The 23,370-nt window shown below is 45.7% G+C and overlaps 1 protein-coding gene across 1 annotated transcript in view; it reads left to right on the forward strand.

Moving 5' to 3' along the window:
* LOC119290896 (proteasome subunit beta type-5-B-like) overlaps positions 1-21,079 on the forward strand; it is a 29,161-nt gene extending 8,082 nt beyond the window's left edge. The window contains exon 4 of the mRNA XM_037569567.1: positions 20,490-21,079. Coding sequence (XP_037425464.1) covers positions 20,490-20,618 — 129 coding nt within the window. The 3' untranslated portion in view covers positions 20,619-21,079. The remainder of the gene's footprint in view (positions 1-20,489) is intronic.
* Positions 21,080-23,370: the final 2,291 nt, after the last annotated feature.

Here is a 23,370-nt window from a genome sequence, read left to right on the forward strand (position 1 = left end):
AGACTGGCGCCACTGGCAGTAGAGGGACATGATCCGGCATCCCACTTGCCTGTGCACTCTTCGTACCCCGCCGATCTGGCTGGGTGTTCCTTTCCTGTTTGCGGGTTGTGTGCCACGTGCTTGATTAAGCACCCCAAGTTCTCCTACTGTGCGCCCTTGGCCTCGACTTTAGGTAGCGCCTGTCGTCGGCTCGTCCCGTGCATAATCCAGGTACGCGTCGACTGTCCGAGCTCCTGCTCACCATTGGTGGTGCTCGAGCGTGCGGTTATGGTGTCACACATAAAGGGAACACGGGATGTGGGATTGAGACAGTGCTTGTAGCAACCCGCAGCAAGGCAAAGGATGCCCATCCAGACTGGTAGGAAGCGGAGGTGGTCACAAAGGTATCAGTAAGAGTAGCACGAGTAAGAAGATCCTAGACATACTTCTCTTAGAAAATAAAGAAGTCATTAGAGGTAGAAGAAACCTCAATCTCAAGGAAGTACCGAAGAGGACCAAGATCGGACATAAGAAATTCACTATGACGAGCCTTCACCAAGGCAATGTACTTAAGAGTCGTTGCCAGTGATGATTGACATGTAGAAGAAGTGTTCGACCACGAGTTGAATGGTGGACCGAAAGTGTAGGATAATGAGCACTCGCCAAAAACTAGCCGCAATCACCACTAAGATGAATCGGTCAAACCAGGCACGAGGGGTTTGCTTAGGGCCATATAGACAACGACGAAGACGACAAACCATGCCATTAGGAAGAGAATTTAGGTGGTGGCTACTTTTAGGCATTCTTGACATCAAGCTAAGAGATAGACTAGCGGCGAATAGAAGCCACATTGAGGAAGTGTGTGAAGAGGGGTCACGTGGGCCATATATATAGGAGTAAATGTTTCTTCGTAGTCATGACCTTGTTCTCACCATTAAACGAGCTTTGTAAAGTTCAAGAGTATCATCAGTCTTAACCTTGTAGACCCACTTACAAGTGATGAGACAAGCAGGAGGAGGAAGGGAAATGAGATTCCACCTGTTGATGCGGGCGAGAGCATGAATATTCGATGCCATCACAAGCAGCCATTTGGGATGAACAACCTTACGGCAAGAAGTCGTCTTGGGAAGAGCTGCGCAGTAACCATAGCGGTCAATAGGCAGAAGTGGGCGAGCTCGAAAGCCGTAGGTAGGCTAAGCTGGAGGCCGTGCGTTGCCAACGGAAGAAGATATAATAGTCGAGGGAGATGGCATATCAGAAGAATCCACAACATGCGGACCACGAGTGTAGTAAAGTCGAGGAACATGAGTAAAAGAAGGAACATATAAAAAGTCAAAGTGAGTCATAACATTCCCACCAAGTGATAGGACGAACGCGAGGAAGAGAAACAATATCCCACGTGCCAATGCGCTCAAGAGCAATAATCTCCCCTGCCATCGCAAGGTGCCATTTGGTATGCATGACATCACGATAAGAAGTCGGCTCAAGAACACCAGCGCCAACGCTTGGAAGACCAAGGCGACCAACAGGCGGAAGCGGACGAGGAAGCAAGCCATATGTAGGCCGAGAGGGGAAGTGACTCATCAGTAGACACATTCACAACACGCGGACGATGTATATAAAAGTGAGGAAAAGATGGAAGAATACAAGCTGAAATCAACGGGATAAACTCAGGTGATGGAGACAAGGAAGCCACGACTGATGAAGGTGTAGAATCCCGTGATAAGCGAGGTGAGGAAATCATAGGAGATGATGGCATTGGATCTACAATAATCAGAGAAGCATGAGCAGTACGACGACTGGATCAGGGAATGATAGGAGTGTTGGATTTAAAAAAAATACATTTTCTCCATTGAAAAGGTCGAGGAAGATGGACACGGGTAGAAGGGATGAGACTCATCAAACGTCATATCCCGAGAAATAGCCATCTGACGCCCAACATGATCCCAATAATGATATCCCTTATGCTCAATGTTGTTGTATCCTAAGAAGACACACTCAACGGACTGAGAAGTTAGTTTGGTGCGTTCACGCGGGGTAAGGACATAGCAAACACAAGCAAAAAATTGAAGCGCCGAATAAACGATCAAATAGACGCTCGAAAGGAGCGTCACCCTGTAGAGCAGTGGATTGCTGAAGGTTGATGAGATAGACGGAAGTGGAGACAAAGGTGGCCCAAAAGTACGGTGAAAGAGAGGCGGTGACCATCAATGAACGAGCTGTCTCAAGAAGGTGACGATGCTTGCGCTCAGCCATGCCATTTTGAGCATGAGCAACAGGATAAGAGAAGCAAAGTCTGCTCAGCAAGGATTCCACGCAACAGCTTGGGAGATATACTCTCCACCAGAGTCACCATAGAACACATGAATAGGCGCAGAGAATTGAGAGTGAACCATGGCAGCAAAAGGCTTATAGATAAGACCTCACTACGAGAAGAAATAAAGTATATATCCAGGTGTGTTGAGAGAAGTCACTAGCGAAGGAAAAGGGGGAGACGATCCCTCGAGATCAGAGTGAACAAGGTCTAAAGGATGCTGAGACACTGTCTCCGTATGAGTATAAGGTAACTGGACGACGTATTTCAGACATCATCGGAGACGGATCCAAGAAGATCACGTCGAACTAAGGATGAGAGATCACAAGTGACCCAAGGCGATGATGCCACTCTTGAAATATATCTGGTAGACAAGGCAACAGAGGCAGACTGGCACCACTGGCAGTAGAGGGACTTGATCCGGCATCCCACTTACCTGTGCACTCTTCGTACCCCGCTGATCTGGCTGTGTGTTCCTTTCCTGTTTGCGGGTTGTGTGCCACGTGCTTGATTAAGCACCCCAAGTTCTCCTACTGTGCGCCCTTGGCCTCGACTTTAGGTAGCGCCTATCGTCGGCTCGTCCGGTGCATAATCCAGGTACGCGTCGACTGTCCGAGCTCCTGCTCACCATTGGTGGTGCTCGAGCGTGCGGTTATGGTGTCACACATAAAGGGAACATGGGATGTGGGATTGAGACAGTGCTTGTAGCAACCCGCAGCAAGGCAAAGGATGCCCATCCAGACTGGTAGGGAGCGGAGGTGGTCACAAAGGTATCAGTAAGAGTAGCACGAGTAAGAAGATCCTAGACATACTTCTCTTAGAAAATAAAGAAGTCATTAGAGGTAGAAGAAACCTCAATCTCAAGGAAGTACCGAAGAGGACCAAGATCGGACATAAGAAATTCACTATGACGAGCCTTCACCAAGGCAATGTACTTAAGAGTCGTTGCCAGTGATGATTGACATGTAGAAGAAGTGTTCGACCACGAGTTGAATGGTGGACCGAAAGTGTAGGATAATGAGCACTCGCCAAAAACTAGCCGCAATCACCACTAAGATGAATCGGTCAAACCAGGCACGAGGGGTTTGCTTAGGGCCATATAGACAGCGACGAAGACGACAAACCATGCCATTAGGAAGAGAATTTAGGTGGTGGCTACTTTTAGGCATTCTTGACATCAAGCTAAGAGATAGACTAGCGGCGAATAGAAGCCACATTGAGGAAGTGTGTGAAGAGGGGTCACGTGTGCCATATATATAGGAGTAAATGTTTCTTCGTAGTCATGACCTTATTCTCACCATTAAACGAGCTTTGTAAAGTTCAAGAGTATCATCAGTCTTAACCTTGTAGACCCACTTACAAGTGATGAGACAAGCAGGAGGAGGAAGGGAAATGAGATTCCACCTGTTGATGCGGGCGAGAGCATGAATATTCGATGCCATCACAAGCAGCCATTTGGGATGAACAACCTTACGGCAAGAAGTCGTCTCGGGAAGAGCTGCGCAGTAACCATAGCGGTCAATAGGCAGAAGTGGGCGAGCTCGAAAGCCATAGGTAGGCTAAGCTGGAGGCCGTGCGTTGCCAACGGAAGAAGATATAATAGTCGAGGGAGATGGCATATCAGAAGAATCCACAACACGCGGACCACGAGTGTAGTAAAGTCGAGGAACATGAGTAAAAGAAGGAACATATAAAAAGTCAAAGTGAGTCATAACATTCCCACCAAGTGATGGGACGAACACGAGGAAGAGAAACAATATCCCACGTGCCAACGCGCTCAAGAGCAATAATCTCCCCTGCCATCGCAAGGTACCATTTGGTATGCATAACATCACGATAAGTCGGCTCAAGAACACCAGCGCGAACGCTTGGAAGACCAAGGCGGCCAACAGGCGGAAGCGGACGAGAAGCAAGCCATAAGTAGGCCGAGAGGGGAAGTGACTCATCAGTAGACACATTCACAACACGCGGACGATGTATATAAAAGTGAGGAATAGATGGAAGAATACAAGCTGAAATCAACGGTATAAACTCAGGTGATGGAGACAAGGAAGCCACAACTGATGAAGGTGTAGAATCCTGTGATAAGCGAGGTGAGGAAATTATAGGAGATGATGGCATTGGATCTACAATAATCAGAGAAGCATGAGCAGTACGACAATTGGATTAGGGAGTGATAGGAGTGTTGGATTTTAAAAAAAGATTTCCTCCATTGAAAAGGTCGACGAAGATGGATGAGACTCATCAAACGTCATATCCCGAGAAATAGCCATCTGACGCCCAACATGATCCCAATAATGATACCCTTATGCTCAATGTTGTTGTATCCTAAGAAGACACTCAACGGACTGAGAAGTCAATTTGGTGCGTTCACGCGGGGCAAGAAGGACATAGCAAACACAACCAAAAAATTGAAGCGCCGAATAAACGATCAAATAGACGCTTGAAAGGAGCGTTATCCTGCAGAGCAGTGGATTGCTGAAGGTTGATAAGATATACGGAAGTGGAGACAAAGCTGGCCCAAAAGTACGGTGAAAGAGAGGCGGTGACCATCAATGGACGAGCTGTCTCAAGAAGGTGATGATGCTTGCGCTCAGCCATGCCATTTTGATCATGAGCAACATGATAAGAGAAGCAAAGTTTGCTCAGCAAGGATTCCACGCAACAACTTGGGAGATATACTCTTCACCAGAGTCACCATAGAACACATGAATAGGCGTAGAGAATTGAGAGTGAACCATGGCAGCAAAAGGCTTATAGATAAGACCTCACTACGAGAAGAAATAAAGTATATATCCAGGTGTGTTGAGAGAAGTCACTGCGAAGGAAAAGGGGGAGATGATCCCTCGAGATCAGAGTGAACAAGGTCTAAAGGATGCTGAGACACTGTCTCCGTATGAGTATAAGGTAACTGGACCACGTATTAGAGACATCATCGGAGACGGATCCAAGAAGATCACGTCGAACTAAGGATGAGAGATCACAAGTGACCCAAGGCGATGATGCCACTCTTGAAAAATATCTGGTAGACAAGGCAACAAAGGCAGACTGGCACCATTGGCAGTAGAGGGACTTGATCCGGCATCCCACTTGCCTGTGCACTCTTCGTACCCCGCCGATCTGGCTGGGTGTTCCTTTCCTGTTTGTGGGTTGTGTGCCACGTGCTTGATTAAGCACCCCAAGTTCTCCTACTGTGCGCCCTTGGCCTCGACTTTAGGTAGCGCATGTCGTCGGCTCGTCCGGTGCATAATCCAGGTACGCGTCGACTGTCCGAGCTCCTACTCACCATTGGTGGTGCTCGAGCGTGCGGTTATGGTGTCACACATAAAGGGAACACAGGATGTGGGATTGAGACAGTGCTTGTAGCAACCCGCAGCAAGGCAAAGGATGCCCATCCAGACTGGTAGGGAGCGGAGGTGGTCACAAAGGTACAGTAAGAGTAGCACGAGTAAGAAGATCCTAGACATACTTCTCTTGGAAAATAAAGAAGTCAATAGAGGTAGAAGAAACCTCAATCTCAAAGAAGTACGGAAGAGGACCAAGATCGGACATAAGAAATTCACTATGACGAGCTTTCACTAGTGATGATTGACATGTAGAAGAAGTGTTCGACCACGAGTTGAATGGTGGACCGAAAGTGCAGGATAATGAGCATTCGCCAAAAACTAGCCGCAATCACCACTAACACAGAAGCGGTCAAACCAGGTACGAGGGTTTGCTTAGGGCCATATAGACAGCGATGAAGACGACAAACCATGCCATTAGGAAGAGAATCTAGGTGGTGGCTACTTGTAGGCATTCTTGACATCAAGCTAAGAGATAGACTAGCGGCGAATAGAAGCCACATTGAGGAAGTGTGTGAAGAGTGGTCACGTGGGCCATATATATAGGAGTAAATGTCTCTTCGTAGTCATGGCCATGTTCTCACCATTAAACGAGCTTTGTAACGTTCAAGAGTATCATCAGTCTTAACCTTGTAGACCCACTTACAAGTGATGAGACGAGCACGAGGAGGAAGGGAAATGAGATTCCACGTGTCGATGCGGGCAAGAGCATGAATCTTCGATGCCATCACAAGCAGCCATTTGGGATGAACAACCTCATGGCAAGAAGTCGTCTCGGGAAGAGCTACGCAGTAACCATAGCGGTCAATAGGCAGAAGCGGGCGAGCTCGAAAGCCATAAGTAGGTTAAGCTGGAGGCCGTGCGTTGCCATCGGAAGAAGATATAATAGTCGAGGGAGATGGCATATCAGAAGAATCCACAACACGCGAACCACGAGTGTAGTAAAGTCGAGGAACATGATCAAAAGAAGGAACATATAAAAAGTCAAAGTGAGTCATAACATTCCCACCAAGTGATGGGACGAACACGAGGAAGAGAAACAATATCCCACATGCCGATGCGCTCAAGAGCAATAATCTCCCTTGCCATCGCAAGGTGCCATTTGGTATGCATAACATCACGATAAGAAGTCGGCTCAAGAACACCAGTGCCAACGCTTGGAAGACCAAGGCGGTCAACAGGCGGAAGCAGACGAGGAAGCAAGCCATAAGTAGGCCGAGAGGGGAAGTGGCTCATCAGTAGACACATTCGCAACACGCGGACGATGTATATAAAAGTGAGGAAAAGATGGAAGAATACGAGCAGAAATTAACGTGATAAACTTAGGTGATGGAGACAAGGAAGCCACAGCTGATGAATATGTAGAATCCTGTGATAAGCGAGGTGAGGAAATCATAGGAGATGATGGCATTGGATCCACATAATCAGAGAAGCATGAGCAGTACGACGACTGGATCAGGGAGTGATAGGAGTGTTGCATTTAAAAAAGAGAGAGATTTCCTCCATTGAAAAGGTCGAGGAAGATGGACACGGGTAGAAGGGACGAGACTCATCAAAAGTCATATCCGGAGAAATAGCCATCTGACGCCCAACATGTCCCAATAATGGTATCCCTTATGCTCAATGTTGTATCCTAAGAAGACACACTCAACTGATTGAGAAGTCAGTTTGGTGCGTTCACGCGGGGCAAGAAGGACATAGCAAACACAACCAAAAAATTGAAGCGCCGAATAAACGATCAAATAGACGCTCGAAAGGAGCGTCACCCTGCAGAGCAGTGCATTGCTGAAGGTTAATGAGATAGATGGAAGTGGAGACAGAGTTGGCCCAAAAAGTGCGGTGAAAGAGAGGCAGTGACCATCAATGGACGAGCCGTCTCAAGAAGGTGACGATGCTTGCGCTCAGCCATGCCATTTTGAGCATGAGCACCAAGATAAGAGAACCAAAGTCTGCTCAGCAAGGATTCCACGCAACAGCTTGGAGATATACTCTCCACCAGTCGCCATAGAACACATGAATAGGCGTGGAGAATTGAGTGCGGACCATGGCAGCAAAAGGTTTATAGATAAGACCTCATTACGAGAAGAAATAAAGTATATATCCAGGTGTGTTGAGAGAAGTCACTAGGGAAGGAAAAGGGGGAGACGATCCCTCGAGATCAGAGTGAACAAGGTCTAAAGGATGCTAAGACACTGTCTCGCTATGAGTATAAGGTAACTGGACCACGTATTAGAGACATCATCGGAGACGGATCCAAGAAGATCACGTCGAACTAAGGATGAGAGATCACAAGTGACCCAAGGCGATGATGCCACTCTTGAAAATATCTGGTAGACAAGGCAGCAGAGGCAGACTGGGACCACTGGCAGTAGAGGGACTTGATCCGGCATCCCACTTGCGTGTGCACTCTTCGTACCCTGCCGATCTGGCTGGGTGTTCCTTTCCTGTTTGCGGGTTGTGTGCCACGTGCTTGATTAAGCACCCCAAGTTCTCCAATGTGCGCCCTTGGCCTCGACTTTAGGTTGTGCTTGTCGTCGGCTCGTCCCGTGCATAATCCAGGTACGCGTCGACTGTCCGAGCTCCTGCTCACTATTGATGGTGCTCGAGCGCGCGGTTATGGTGTCACACATAAAGGGAACACGTGATGTGGGATTGAGACAGTGCTTGTAGCAACCTGCAGCAAGGCAAAGGATGCCCATCCAGACTGGTAGGGGGCGGAGGTGGTCACAAAGGTATCAGTAAGAGTAGCACGAGTAAGAAGATCCTAGACATACTTCTCTTAGAAAATAAAGAAGTCGTTAGAGGTAGAAGAAAACCTCAATCTCAAGGAAGTACCAAAGAGGACCAAGATTGGACATAAGAAACTCACTATGACGAGCCTTCACCAAGGCCATGTACTTAAGAGTCATTGCCAGTGATGATTGACATGTAGAAGAAGTGTTCAACCACGAGTTCAATGGTGGTCCGAAAATGTAGGATAATGAGCACTCGCCAAAAACTAGCCGCAATCACCACTGAGACGAAGCGGTCAAACCAGGCATGAGGGGTTTGCTTAGGGCCATATAGACAGCGACGAAGACGACAAACCATGCCATTAGGAAGAGAATCTAGGTGGTGGCTACTTGTAGGCATTCTTGACATCAAGCTGAGAGACAGACTAGCGGTGAATAGAAGCCATATTGAGGAAGTGTGCGAAGAGTGGTCACGTGGGCCATATATATAGGAGTAAATGTCTCTTCGGGCGCCCTTGACCCCAACTTTAGGTAGCGCCTGTCCTCGGCTCGTCCTATGCATAATCGAGGTATGCATCGACTTTTCGAGCTCTTGCTCATCATTGGTGGTGCCCGAGCGTGCGGTTATGGCGTCACACATAAAGGGAACACGGGATGTGGGATTGAGACAGTGCTCGTAGCAACCCGCAGCAAGGCAATGGATGCCCATCCAGATTGGTAGGTAGCGGAGGTGGTCACAAAGGTGGACGTTGACTCCATAGGAGTCTCAACCGTGCGCTTATCAGTAAGAGTAGCATGAGTAAGAAGATCCTAGACATACTTCTCTTAGAAAATAAAGAAGTCACTAGAGGTAGAAGAAACCTCAATCTCAAGGAAGTACTGAAGAGGACCAAGATTGGGCATAAGAAATTCACTATGAAGAGCCTTCACCAAGGCAATGTACTTAGAGTCTTTGCCAGTGATGATCGACTTGTAGAAGTGTTCGACCACGAGTTGAATGGTGGACCAAAAGTGTTGGATAATGAGCACTCGCCAAAAACTAGCGGCAATCACCACTGAGACAAAGCACTCAAACCAGCCACGAGGGGTTCGCTCAGGGCCATATAGACAGTGACAAAGACAATTGAAGTGCCGAATAATCAGGAAACCATCAAATTGACGCTTGAAAAGGAGTGCCACCCTTCAGAGCAGTGGATTGCTGAAGATTGATGAGATAGATGGAAGTGGGGACAAACTCGGCCCAAAAGTGCGGCGGAAGAGAGGTAGTGACTATCAACGGACGAGCCGTCTCAAGAAGGTGACGATGCTTGCACTCAGCCTCGCCATTCTGAGCATGTGCACCAGGACAAGAGAATTGAGCAAGATTACCTTGCTCATACCTATCAGAAGCTTGGTTGCATAGTCTTTACTTGAATAACAACATTCTTTTAGTGTTCTTTGAAATGAAATCTTCAATTATATCCTTGTAATCAATGTTCTCCAACACTTCACTCTCAAGTGCTGTTGTAGCCAAATCAGTAAGCCTTTGTTGTGTCATTGTAGTACACATATAGGACTTCAATAGCTTCAATTTTGAAAAGCTTCTTTCTGCTGATGCAAAAGTCATAGGAATGGTCAATAGAACTATGTATGCAATACCTGCAGTGGGAAAACAATCATGTCACTTTAAAAAGTTTAGAATTTCCAATCATGTCACTCTAAACTTTAGAATTTCAACTGGCCCCATATCATCCTTTGGAATGGAATCTTTAAGTAACCTCAACTCCACTACAGTTCATTGGCATAAATGTCAGATTTGCCATCTTTTTTAAGGGCTGCCTCATGATTATCACAAGAAGATTTCAAGCTCCCATTATCCAACGACTGCAATGATTTGGAAGTAAATAAGAAATGAAAATTTTTCTGCTAACCTCATATTGTTCAAATCTGCTTGTAAGTGACATAATTGCTTGAACGACAATAGTTGGAAAATAACCGTTTCTAAATGATTCCTCTGTAGACTGTGTGGCAACAGTTGTGTCATCTGGGTTCTCATCAAAATGTCTCTTTCTTTTAATTTCTCGTCTTTCATGAAATGTTGTACTAATAACCATATCAAGTGCAATTTTTTGGCTATCTCCAATGCTTCTAAAAAGCCACTTTCTCTATACCCTTCGAAAAAAAATCAACCCTTTCACTTTCTCAATAGCAACATCTATAAGCATATTCTTTGCTTGCAAGTTTTTGCTTACTAAATTAACAACATATAGTACCTCAGACCAAATTACTATTGCCACTATAAATTCATACTCCCCAGGTTCATTATTTGCCAAACCTTTTGCCTCGCTGCTCGTTTTATATCATTATCAGTTGCGGATACCTAAAATGAAAAGAAAGGAAATATATGTTCTTGGTGGCTTGCATCAGGGTACAATCAAGTATGACCGAGAAATATTTTGCACTCTTTATTTTCTTAACAATTAATAGCTGAAGCAAACAAGTGTATCAACTCATTCTAAATCTTATGATCAAGATGATGAGCATGAGTTTCTTCATTACAAGCATGCTCTTGAATAACTGTGTTAAATTCATCCAACATCTCTACAGACCCAAGAAATTCCCATTGCTGTCTTCATACAGTTTGCTGTTACTACCATGAAAGGCTAGATTATGCTTGGCAAGAAATTTAATAATGCAAACAATTCTGAACAAATTTTTTCTCCAGTGCTCCTTTTTATTCTCAAGTTGTCCTTGAGCATCTTTATCAATAGTTTGATGCTTTTGCAATCTAGTAGTACAGAGCTCATACCAAGTGGTCATATTCAAAACATGATCTACACTTGTCTCATGCTCTTTAAGTGTACTGCCAAGATGTATCCAATCATCACACCCCTCGTTTGCCAATTGACCTTTTCTATGCCCTTTTGTAAATAATTTACAACCAAAGCAAAATAGTCTATCGAGTTCCTTAGAATAGACAAGCCAATCTCTATCGCAATGCTCCCCATTTGACATAATTCTAGTATTGAATAGTGCAGAAAACCTGCTAGAATATCTGTTCTTAAGACCTTTTTGAAATTGTGAGTCTCTTTTAGGGCCTTTTGTGCTAAAATGTCAATCTGCTTAGGATCAAGAGAACCCCAATTTCTTGGATCAAATATATTAACATGAAAAGAACCACCGACATCCGCAACAGGTGAAGTATTTGAGTTAACATCAATACTAGTTGCCCCGATGTCATCACCATTATTATCCATATCAATGTCTGTTTTACCAATAAGATCATCATCAACCTCATCATTATTTTCTTTCTCTGCTTGTTCATCTCTATGATCATTGTCAACATCAGGGTCAACATTATTATCAACCGTGAGGCCTTGATCCTGTGATTGATTATTAGAGGATACGTGTGGTTCTTTTGCAACAAACTTATCCATGGCTCCTTTCGATTAACTTCTCTGTTTTATGTTTTTTTCAAATTCTTTTGGTCACCGGATTTATGTTCTCTATCTTGAGGATCTTGAAACGTGTATAGAAAAGATAGAGTTGTCGGTGATGATCGACATATAGAAGAGAACATAAATAACAGAATTATCCGGTGATGATATTGAAAAGTAAATTCTAAGTACTTCTATAAAATAACAGAATTATCAACCAGCTATTGGCACAAATTAAAATTGCTAGATTGAATGCGATCTGCGGAACTCACGGATCGATGGCCGACAGCTGATAGAAGCGTCACATGCTGAATTGGATGGGGATGGACTGATGGAGGATCGCTCAGCTTCAAGCGTCGTACTGGAAAAAGAGAGAGGAGACGAACAGACAAGAGATGAGGGCAGGAGGCGGCGTTGGAGAGGACTCGTCCACTCGACTTGGTGTCCTCGATGGCTCGATGCCTTGATTGCTCGACGTATGGGCTCCATGGGAGACTCTATACAGCCTGGACGGCTAGACGCGCTAGCGCTAGCGGGGCGGCTTACAGGCCCATGCTGGATATCGAGTAGCAGGCCTGCTGGCTGCTGCTTGCTATAGGCTGCCTTGTACTAGGAATTTCATGGCCCCTGAAAATTGGCCATGTTCCGTCGCACAGATTGCACGCCTGGAAGAAATAAAGTATATCCATGTGTGTTAAGAGAAATCATCTATAAAGATAATTTACTAGTGATGACCTCCTTCCAAGGCAAAGGGAGATGGGCCCAGACATAAGACTGAACAAGGTCAAAAGGACGCTTGCTCGTGCTCCTGCTCGCCGATGGTGGTGCCTGAGTGTGCGGTGATGCGGCCGCCCAACAAGGGAAGACAAGATGTGGGATCGAGGCAACACACATAGTAACCCACAACCAGGCAATGGATGCCCAGTCGGACTGGTAGGGAGCGGAGGTGGATACAAAGTGGAAGTTGAGCTTCATAGGAGTCTTAATAGTGCGCTTATCAGTAAGAGCAAGAAAATCCTGGATATACTTCTCTTGGGAAATAAAGAAGCCATTAAAGGTAGAAGAAACCTCAGTCTCAAGAAAGTAGCGAAGAGGACCAATATCAGACATAAGAAACTCACTATGACGAGCCTTCACAAAGGCAATGTACTTAGAATCGTTGTCGGTGATGATCGACATATAGAAGAGTTCGCCCACGAGTTGAAATGTAGACAAAAAGTGCAGGATCATGAGCACTCACCGAAAACCAGCCGCAATCACTATTGAGATGAAGCACTCGGACCAGACACGAGGGGTTTACTTAAGGCCATATAGATAGCGACAAAGACGACAAACCATGTCATCGGGAAGAGAAGCCACAATGAAAAGCGTGCGAAGAGTGGTCATGTGGGCCATAGGGGCAAATGTCTCATCGTAGTCATGACCATGTTCACATCACTAGACGAGTTTTGTAATGCTCAAGAGAACCATCAGTCTTAACCTTGTAGACCCACATACAAGTGATGAGACGAGCACGAGGAGGAAGGGAAATGAGATCCCACGTGCCAATGTGCGAAAGAGCATCAATCTCCGATGTCATCACATGCTGCCATTTAGGATGAGCAACAACGTCATGATAAGTCGTCTCGAGAAGAGCGGTGCTAGAATAACCATAGCGGTCAGTAGGCGGAAGCGGGCGAGCTCGAAAGCCATAAGTAGGCTAAGCTGGAGGCGGTGAGTTGCCAACAGAAGAAGACAATAGTCGAGGGAGATGGCTCATCAGAAGAATTCACAACACGCAGATGACCAGTGTAGTAAAGAAGATGATGAGGGGGAATCAATGGGGAAGCCTCAGGTAATGAACGAGGTGGGGAAGCCGCAAGTGACGACGGTGTGGGGTCTACAACAGTAGTATGGGAAGACTCGGTGGGATGGGTGGACGAGGGCAATACTTGAGTGATAGGTGTATTTGAAAAAGTGAGGAAATAAATATCCTCAATGGGGGAGGTCAAAGGAGAGGATGGACGTGGATATAAAGGACGAGACTCATCAAAAGTCACATCCTGAGAAATGTGCATCCGACGACTCACAGGATCCCAACACAGATAGCCCTTGCTCATCATTGTAACCTAAGAAGACACATTCAACAGGCTGAATAGTTAGTTTGGTGCATTCACGAGGGGCAAGAAGAAGCAAATGCAACCAAACAAATGAAGTGTTGAGTAGTCAAGAGAACAACCAAAAAGATGCTCAAGAGGAATGTCAGTCTGTAGAGCAGAGGAAGGATTAATGTTGATGGGATAGGTACAAGCAGAAACTACCTCAACCCAAAAGTGAGGTGGAAGAGAGGTGACAATCATCAACGCACGAACCGCCACAAGAAGGTGACGCTGCTTCCGCTCAGCAACACCCTTCTAAGCATGAGCACCAAGACAAGAGAACCGAGGAAGTGTGCCCTGCTCAACAAGGAATCCACACAGCAAATGAGAGATGTGCCTAAGGATCCTGAAGCCGCTGAGTTCCACATGAAGCACACCTTGCTCCAGGCCACCATGCATTGCCCGTCGCTGACTATGTCGGCCCCGCTCTAAAGGAAAACACGAATGTACTTCTCAACCGCCGCAAGTAAACACAGAGGTAGTGGCATGGCGATGGCTTGATAAATTGGGATGGAGAGAAGTACTAATTTGACAAGCATGAGCCAGCCTCCCATGTTTAGTAGATTCTCAATCCAAGTGGGGATGCAGTTGAGAACTTTGTCTAGAAGAAGCTACATGTGGACTGTGCGAATCTTGCACAACAAGGGGAGGCTAAGGTAGGTGCACGGGAGCGCTGGGAAAGCACATGCGAAGCTTAGCTTAATCACTTAAATCTCGGGGATGCTGCAATAGATTGGTGCAAAGGAACACTTGTTGAAGTTGGTGCATAAGCTCGATGTGCCACCAAGACCATGTCGGCATTGTACGCCGACATGAGGTGCTTGACGCCACGCCAACACGATGGCTCTAACATGACAATGCTCTTCGCATGGACCAACAAGACGTTGAGCACCTCCAGCACAAGAAGAAACAACAAAGACAAGGGGTCACCTTGCCACATGCCATGATGGTAAAGAATATGCCTCCCGGGCACCCTGTTGAGGGTGTCTACAGTAGAATCATCCACACCAACTCGTTGAATCCGCTGCCAGTGCTGGTGGCCGTGAGACCATAGGAGGAAGGGCCATGAGACCGAATCGAATGCCTTCGCAATGTCAACCTTGAGCATGAGGGTTGCGATGTATCTAACGTGCAAGCCCTTAGTGGTGAGCATGAAGGAGCTCTGGTTTTCCTTGAATAGTTCTGGGAGCCGAGGCATGACGTGGAGAGCAAGCAGCTTGGAGAAAAGCCTACCAAAGGTATGCGGTAAACAGATCAGGTGGAAGTGCGCGACCTTGTTCGAGTTTTTCTTCTCTAGCGCCAAGACGATGTGGGTATTGTTAAGCTCGACGAGGCAACCCGGTATAAGCAAATAGAGCTGGTGGACGACTACGGCAAGCTCATCTTTAATGATCTCCAAAGCGAGTTGGTAAAACAACTCTACGAGGGATGGTGCAACCCATGATGGACGAGTAGTCTGCCAGTGTCTACTCCTTATCCTCATGGGTCAAGGTGACAATATTGCCACGGGTAATGGCAATCATGTGATTTTTGCAGTGGCAGTGGCACACATGGATGTAGAAGTAGCACGTGTTTGCGTCTCCCTCGGCTAGCTAGTGGAAGCGGAGGGCTGGCGGGGGATGATGCACTTGAGGGAGGCCAAACCAAGCAACTTAAGCTTCAACTCTTTGCGCATATTAAACTCCTTTTGGGACAACTGTCGGGTCTCCTGCACCACGTTGAGCTGAAAAATGATTTACTTAGCCATGAGCTGTTGTAGCTTGATGCTGCCAATATGCCGGTCGCTCCACAACCGCAATGTGTTGTCCATATGCTTCAGCAGGACACCCAAACGCTAGAATTGGCAAAGGTGCGACGACGCATGCTAGGCATCAGGAACCACCTGGCAGAAGCCATCAAAATTCGGCCAGATATCCTTGAAGTGGGACTAGTGAGCCCTAGGTGTGAAAATCGTGGTGTACAGGCTAAATCAAATGCCATGGAGTATTCGCACGGAAAAGCAACTAGGATGTCATTACCCCCAATTCGTTGAAAACAGAACAAGTGGTCTAGCTGCACCAACGTTGGCGCCGCCCGATGAGGTTGATCTCGCGAAGCCCAAGGTCATCAAGGAAACGGTGAAATCTGCCCATCTATCTTCTTTCTAGGTTAGCGTTATTTTTACCCGCGCCTACCTGCTAGATCAAGTTGAAGTCACCGGTAACGACCCAAGGACTAGGTTACGAGGAGCACAACTCAGCTTTTGGAGGAAAGCAAAGCGATATTCATCAGCTAAAGGACCACATACGGTTGACAATCACCAAGGGGGTGCCTAAGGCGAACACAACGGGCAAAGGTTCGAGTCAGTGCATTAAGGCCTCACACATTTCAAGAAGACCACGCCGAACTAAGGATGAGAGACGAGAGTAACACAAGTAACCAAGGCGATGATCCCACTGCTAAAAAGAGTTGGTAGACAAGGCAACAGAGGTGGAGAGACTGGCGGCGGTGGCAACAGAGGGAAAGTGAAGCCAGTCAAGCTCCCATAGGCCCTGGGAGTTATGACATCGGGGGCCAGCACCAAGGATAGCACCAGTGTGACGGTCCAAAACAAAGCATGCGTCAAAGTCGAGAATTACCCGACAACCAGAGTCAACAATCTGACCACCAGAAATGAGCTGCATCGTATGTTGATGAACATGAAAGGACAAAAGTGCTAAGAAGTGTTTGGCCATTAACAAGGAGGGAGGTTCCTGTTAGGAAATATGCAACTGTGTTTCCAGGTGGCCATATGCCATTGTATACACGTACAAGTGTTTTACAATATGCAAAAAAAACCTTTACAGAGCGGGGACAATACAAAGGGGTACACGACTAAATATATAACTCTTAACTCCCCCTCCCTCAAACTCATGGTGGATCAACAACACCGAGCTTGGAGACATAGATATAGAAGTCGTGTTGTGCTCTAGTTTGGGCTTTCCTAAAGAAATCTGCCAACAGTAACTCCGAAGGCACATACTGAGGTGCAATAACCTGAATTTTGCACACCAGCACACACAAAAAAGCATCAACGCCAATATGCTTGGTGAGCTCATTCTTCGCTGGGTCGCGCGCAACACTATGAGCACCTGTATTGTCAAATAAGAGCAAAGTAGGTGTAGTGACAGAAGTACCAAACTTCTGAAGTAACCATCGTAACCAACTCACCTCTGCCGTCAAAAGAGCCAGAGCTCGAGGCTCAGGCTCTGCACCCAAACGTGAAATTGTAGTCTGTTTCTTTGTCTTCGAGGCAGTGACAGAACCATCAAGAAAAACACAGTAAGCAAAAAGTGAACGACGATCCCAGGGATCACTAGTCCACGTAGCATTTGAATAGGCCTGAAGCTGTAATGAACTAGAGCAGGGAAAGAACATACGGTGAGAGACCGTGCCACGAAGATATCAGAGAACACGAAGGAGGAGGTGACTATAGTGAACCAATGTGGGTGCAAAGACAAACTGACTCAAACTATGGACGGGATAGGAGATATCTGGACGAGTAACATCTAGATAAACAAGACTCCCAACAAGATGATGATAACACGTCGGATTAGACAAGGGTCACCATCACTAGCACGAAGGTGAACATTGACTCCATGGGAGTCTCAACAGTGCACTCATCTGTAAGAGCAGCATGAGCAAGAAGATTCTGGATATATTTTTCTTAGAAAATAAAAAAAAACCATCAATGGTAGAAGAGACCTCTATCCCAAGAAAGTAGGCCAAAATCAGACATAAGAAACTGCTCACTAAGACGTGCCTTCACAAAGGCAATATACTGAGGGTCGTCGCCAATTGATGATCATGTCGTTAGCATACTCAGGGTTGGCGGAGACGCTCAGGGTCGTAGGGACGGTCATTAGGCTAGCGGCCGAGGGAGCATGGAGGCCTGAGCTCTAGCCGGTGCATGCATCAGGGGTGGAGGAGAGGTCGGCATGGGGCACAAGGAGCAGCAGGTGCGGAACTGTGGGGTTTTATCTCCCCTTGTCTAGCACAGGCTGCTGGAGAAGATGAAGGGAAGTCAGGGCGCCTGAAACGGCGGCTACTCCCCTTTGGCTTGGACCTGAACCCCAGCAGCTGCGTAAGTGCAGAGAAGCAAGCAGAGCAAATGGTGCAGCCACCTCCTCCACTTGCTTGCTTCTTCCTCTTGGAGCCCCTGTTCCAGCTCTCTCTCGGTCGAACGACCCACCGAGCCGGACTCCCTTCGTATCCGCTCGGTTGGTCCACCAAAAGCAAAAAACAATTCCCACCACGACTGCAGACAATGATTTTTTTTATGTTAGCGAGGAAAAGAAAATTTGGTCGTGGGTATTGCGAGCTAGCCTCCCCGCAGTTTCTGGGAAACGCGGGCTCCACTACCAGCAGCATCGAGGTCGGAGGCGAGGGTCGATCGGTTTTGGCCACGAGCGGGCGGTTTTGCGTTGGGTGTCCTCGTCAGCGCTTGGCTTCAGACGCGGAGGAATCGGGGCCTCGGCTTCACGGCGACACATTACAGCGTCCCTACTGTTGTGCTTCTGCTCTCGGTTGATTCGGGGGTGGGCATCAGCATGTGAAATCGACTGCAGAGGATTCGGGCCTGGGGCATCGCATCTTCCTGCCGATGGAAGGCCTGTGTCCCCTCGAGGCTGGTACGGATTCTGGCAAGGACAGAGTTTCTCAGCCCTTTTTCATTGCGTGTGTATTCTTTAGAATCGCGTATATTCTTCAGTAATGCTCCCAAATCTCTGCTCACTCCAGAAGTCCAGATACAGTGCATCACATAATTTTCTTGTTTAGTTGCCATTAGCCTACTTCACAGAATTCAAGTTGGATTTATTCGAACGGCAATGTCTCGAGCTTTTGGGGAACAACAGTAATTACAAGCTTAGCTAGCGCCATACCAACACTTTGCCATTGTGAGGATTTGCATCCCACCTCTACCCCAATGTCACAAGTAAAATTATTGTGATTATCCATCTGATGACATGAGTAATTTAACTTCTGTTCTGTGTTTCATGTTGTCTGGAGCAATGCTTGGCTCCTAGCAGTTTCTAGATGGATTTATTTCCATTGCAATGAAAACGACTGTCAATATTTGCTGAATTTTTGGTCGACTCAACCCACAAACCAAGAGGACTTAACCCAACCCTCTTCTACTTGATCTCCTTGATAGTCCAGCAATCAGCAAGTTGAAAAGATTTAAATCAAGGTTCCATGATAATTCTTTTGAATCTCCCTGTAAGGTAGGCTTATCAGATATTCCATTTCAAACTAAAGGTGCATTCCTTTTACTTGCGGTAATGTAAACTATGTATTTTTAATTGTCTAACCTTGTTTGCATAGGGTTTCTTTCACACGAGAGGTAAAGATGTTCCTTGTACAATATTTAGGTTCTGCAGAAAAATAGTGTTTTAATTGGTTGTTGTATGCCTGTCAGTCACACAAGCCTTTATTTATATTAGGCCTTAGATGCTACTCCCTCTAAAGAAATATAAGAGTGATTAGATCACTAAAGTAGTGATCAAAACACTCTTATATTTCTTCACGGAGGGAGTACCAAGTACTAACTGTTATCCCTTTGTAATAGAAGAGCATAATTTCCACGCCCTAGTTGTTGATCGTATTTCTCTGTGCCACATTCTAGTTCCAAAAATGCATGTTGATGGTCCATCTTGTTGGGGAATGTATCCGGTGCACCCACACTTGTGGTGCTACTGGTGCACCGAATGCTATCGAATATTTTTAAAAATATGAAAAAATTCTAGCACCTTAACACAACATCAATGTATGATGTCACAAAAAATCGTATACAAATTCAAAATATTTTTTGAGATACAAAAATGACAAATTTGGCGTCAGTGTGAAAATGGGCCAAATCTAAAGCCCAAGTTAATGTTATGTACTACTCAGTGTTGAATTTTTCATTTTTGTTTTTTGAGTTATGTTTCGAATTTTGACTTGAAATTTTGTGACAACCTACATTGATGTTGTGTGAGTACTAATTTTTTTGCAGAATTTTTTGAACGTTTTAAAAGCACAATGTGAGTTCGGTGCATCGGTAGCACCACAAGCTCCGGTGCACCAGATATTTTCCCCACCTTGTTGATTGCCTGCTGATATTGTGAGATATTTGATTATGCTTGATAATATTAGTAGCGAAGAGTGCCTCATTAAAAATCTTAGTTGGAGAGTGAAATTTGCATTAGTAGTATGTACTGAATTTTACGGCAGTCATAAGATGAAATTGTTCCTGTGAAATTGAGGACTGAAAGAGCTGATTCTGGTGCTTAACAGTATGATATTTTAGCCCCTGCATAAATTGTGGGAAATCCCACGTGCATGGAAAATGAAGGACTCAAAGGTTAACATAATCCATTTTATAAATCATCACACGTGCATCTTCATTATGTATGAGATTATTCTGGGATACCGCCTCCATTTAATTAATTATGTATTAGAGAGGGAATTTATCTTTTGCGATAAACTGAGGAGGGGAGCAGTTATGTTTGTCCTTGCAATTGTGACATGTGTGTTTCTACATCTGACGTACAGCGTAACTATTTCAGGGCTTGACAGACCAGTTTTTATCCGGAAGAAAGGCCTTTAGTGTGCGTTTGGATCTGAAGAAACAAAGCAAGATATGGCTGTCATTCCTCCTAACTTGGCTAGTTACTAGTATCTCCTTGATCCTTTGATAAGGTAGTCTTGGCGAGTGTTTGGGCAATAGAGAACATAACTTGGCAATTTATGTACTCCCTCCGTCCCAAAATTCTTGTCTTACATTTTTCTAGATATGGATGTATCTAATACTAAAACGCGACTTGATACATCTGTATTTGGACAAATCTAAGACAAGAATTTTGGGACGGAGGGAGTACATGTTTACTGTATTCATTTATTCAAGATCAGAAGCTTAGGCCGTGTTCGGAGGCTCTCCACTCCTGGAGCGGCCGGAGCCGTAGTTAAAAAATCATGGAGCGGGCAAAAGACGTACTCCGCAGATCCTTGTATTCTGCGGAGCTGGGGGAGTGCCGAACAGGGCCTTAAATTCTGAACTTTATAGTTCAGGAGTAGGTACCTCCTGATGTACCGGTGTAATTTAATAGTTTCATCGAATGTGAATCAGAAGTATATGTTGTTAACATAGTTGGGTATATATATCATATCATCTTTCTTTTCTAAGGTGTTTGAGGAGTTCAATGCAATGGAACAGATGAGCTGAAAAATGTGAACTGAAGGAAAATAAGCTGAGGCCCTGTTAGTAGCGGCGAGCAAGAGCGGAACAAGGGTTTTCATAAAAAGAAATCCGAAGCGGTTTCATTCGATTTGTCATGGAAAAAATCGTCTTACATTTTGATACAAAGGTTGTAGTTTTATTTTCCTTTAGCTGGTTACTGAGTGGCATGCGGTAGATTGAGATGAAGCATGTGAGCGAGGATTTGACATGTAAGTGGCAATCAACGATGCTAGTCGTGACAGTAGTCGATGTAAAGCGACAATCATCATGTGCGGAGGTCACGAGAGGAGTCGTTAAAGAGCGACCATCACGGCCAGCAGAAACGAGCACAAGCCTATGTCAGGGACACCGCCAAGAGTAAGTGGTCAGCAAGGGAGATGTGTACCGGACGAAAGCATTGTACTTAAATTTCTTTTTTACTTGAAGATCAGAAGTAGTCAGCGGAGCCAGCACCAAGCGGTCAAAGCAGGGAGCGAGGCATGGCCGCGCATGATCGAGCGACCTTCACGGCAGGATCCAGCAGGTAGAGCCGAACTGCAGGTGGGGTGGAGCGATGCACAACAGGGCAGGAGCGGACTCATTGTGTGGCAACGACATGCATGTGGGCTGCCGTGTTAGAGCATCCCAGCACACGCGCGGTAGCGCGGTTTTACAACACTAAATAGTGTTTTAGCGCGCTTGGTTGGTGTTTTGTTTTACTAGAAATGCTATAATATTGCGCGCCACAGGCAGTGTTTCGGTAGGCGCTCTAAATTTCAGCACGCGAGTCCAGCACAAACAAATTTCCCACTCAAACATAGAACCAAGAAGATCAAACACATACAAAATAAATCAACAATAAATACTTTAATTATTATTACAACTCAAACAAATAGTTTATCTTCAATACAACAAATAGTTCAGAACAATACAACAAACATACAATATCAAACTAGTTTTGTTGCCCATTCCATGACCACCACTCCTCGACTATATCCTTTTGAAGCTCATCATCCGTTTTGGCACGTCGAATGGCATTGATAGGAGGCGACAAAGCAGACCACCCTCACAGCCCTCCTCCGCACTTGCACGGGATGTACCATCAACTCATACCGAGAATAGTCTAAATCTTGCCCACGCTCATTCTCGATGATCATGTTATGCATGATCACACAAGCGTTCATGATGTACTAACGGATCTTTTGATTCCAAAATCTAGCCGGTCCTCCCACACTAGCAAATTGGGCTTACAAAATCCCAAAAGCTCTCTCCACATCTTTCCTAGCCGTCGCTTGAGCATTGTAGAAATCAAGATTTTTCTTACCCTACAGTGCCTTTAACAGCTTCACGAATGTTTGCCACCTTGGGTAGATGCCATCCGCAAGATAGTAGCCATAGTTGTATGTATGGCCATTTGCTACAAACTCCACTTGTGGAGTTTCACCATTTGCAATCCTATTCATGAGTGGTGACCGTTGAAGAACATTGATGTCATTGCAAGATCATGCATTCCGAAGAAAGCATGCCAAATCCAAGTCTCATGATCGGCCACTGCTTCAAGGATTATAGTGGAACCCTTTTTCTGGTAGTGGAATTGTCCTTGCCATGCCGTAGGATAGTTCTTCCAGCTCCAATGCATGCAATCTATTGAGCCAAGCATACCTGGAACCCGCGAGTTTTGTTGACCTCCAAGCCTTGCGGTGTCTTTAGCATTGTGAGCTCTCAAATATTCCGAACCAAACACTTGCACAATTCCAACTATGAAGCACTTGACACACATGATCACTTGACTCTCACCCATGGCCAAGTGGTCATCAACTAGATCCGCCGGAATACCGTATGCCAACATACACAAAGCGGCGATCACCTTTTGGAAGGTGCTATGCCCGAGTTCTCTGGCGGCATTCCCCCTTTGCTGAAAAAACCAATCATGGTTCGCCAGTTTCTCCGCAATGTGTTTGAACAACTCGATGTTCATCCTAAACGGTGCCGAAAGTAGGACTCGGGGTATGTGGGATTCTTCACAAAATAGGTCCTCACTAATCTGTTGTGGGCATCGATCCTTTCCCTCCATAATTTCTGACAACCGAAAACCGAACCACCGTGCGTCGACTTTTTTATTAACATGCATAGCTAGGATCATTGCAGCGTCCTCCTCCTCTTGAAGATCAAATTCTTCATCGGAAGAATCGTAGGATGAACTCATCTAAAAACTTGAATTTAAACTAATT

This window comes from Triticum dicoccoides, chromosome 4B (genome assembly GCF_002162155.2).
Source record: "Triticum dicoccoides isolate Atlit2015 ecotype Zavitan chromosome 4B, WEW_v2.0, whole genome shotgun sequence".
NCBI classification, from domain to species: Eukaryota; Viridiplantae; Streptophyta; class Magnoliopsida; order Poales; family Poaceae; genus Triticum; species Triticum dicoccoides.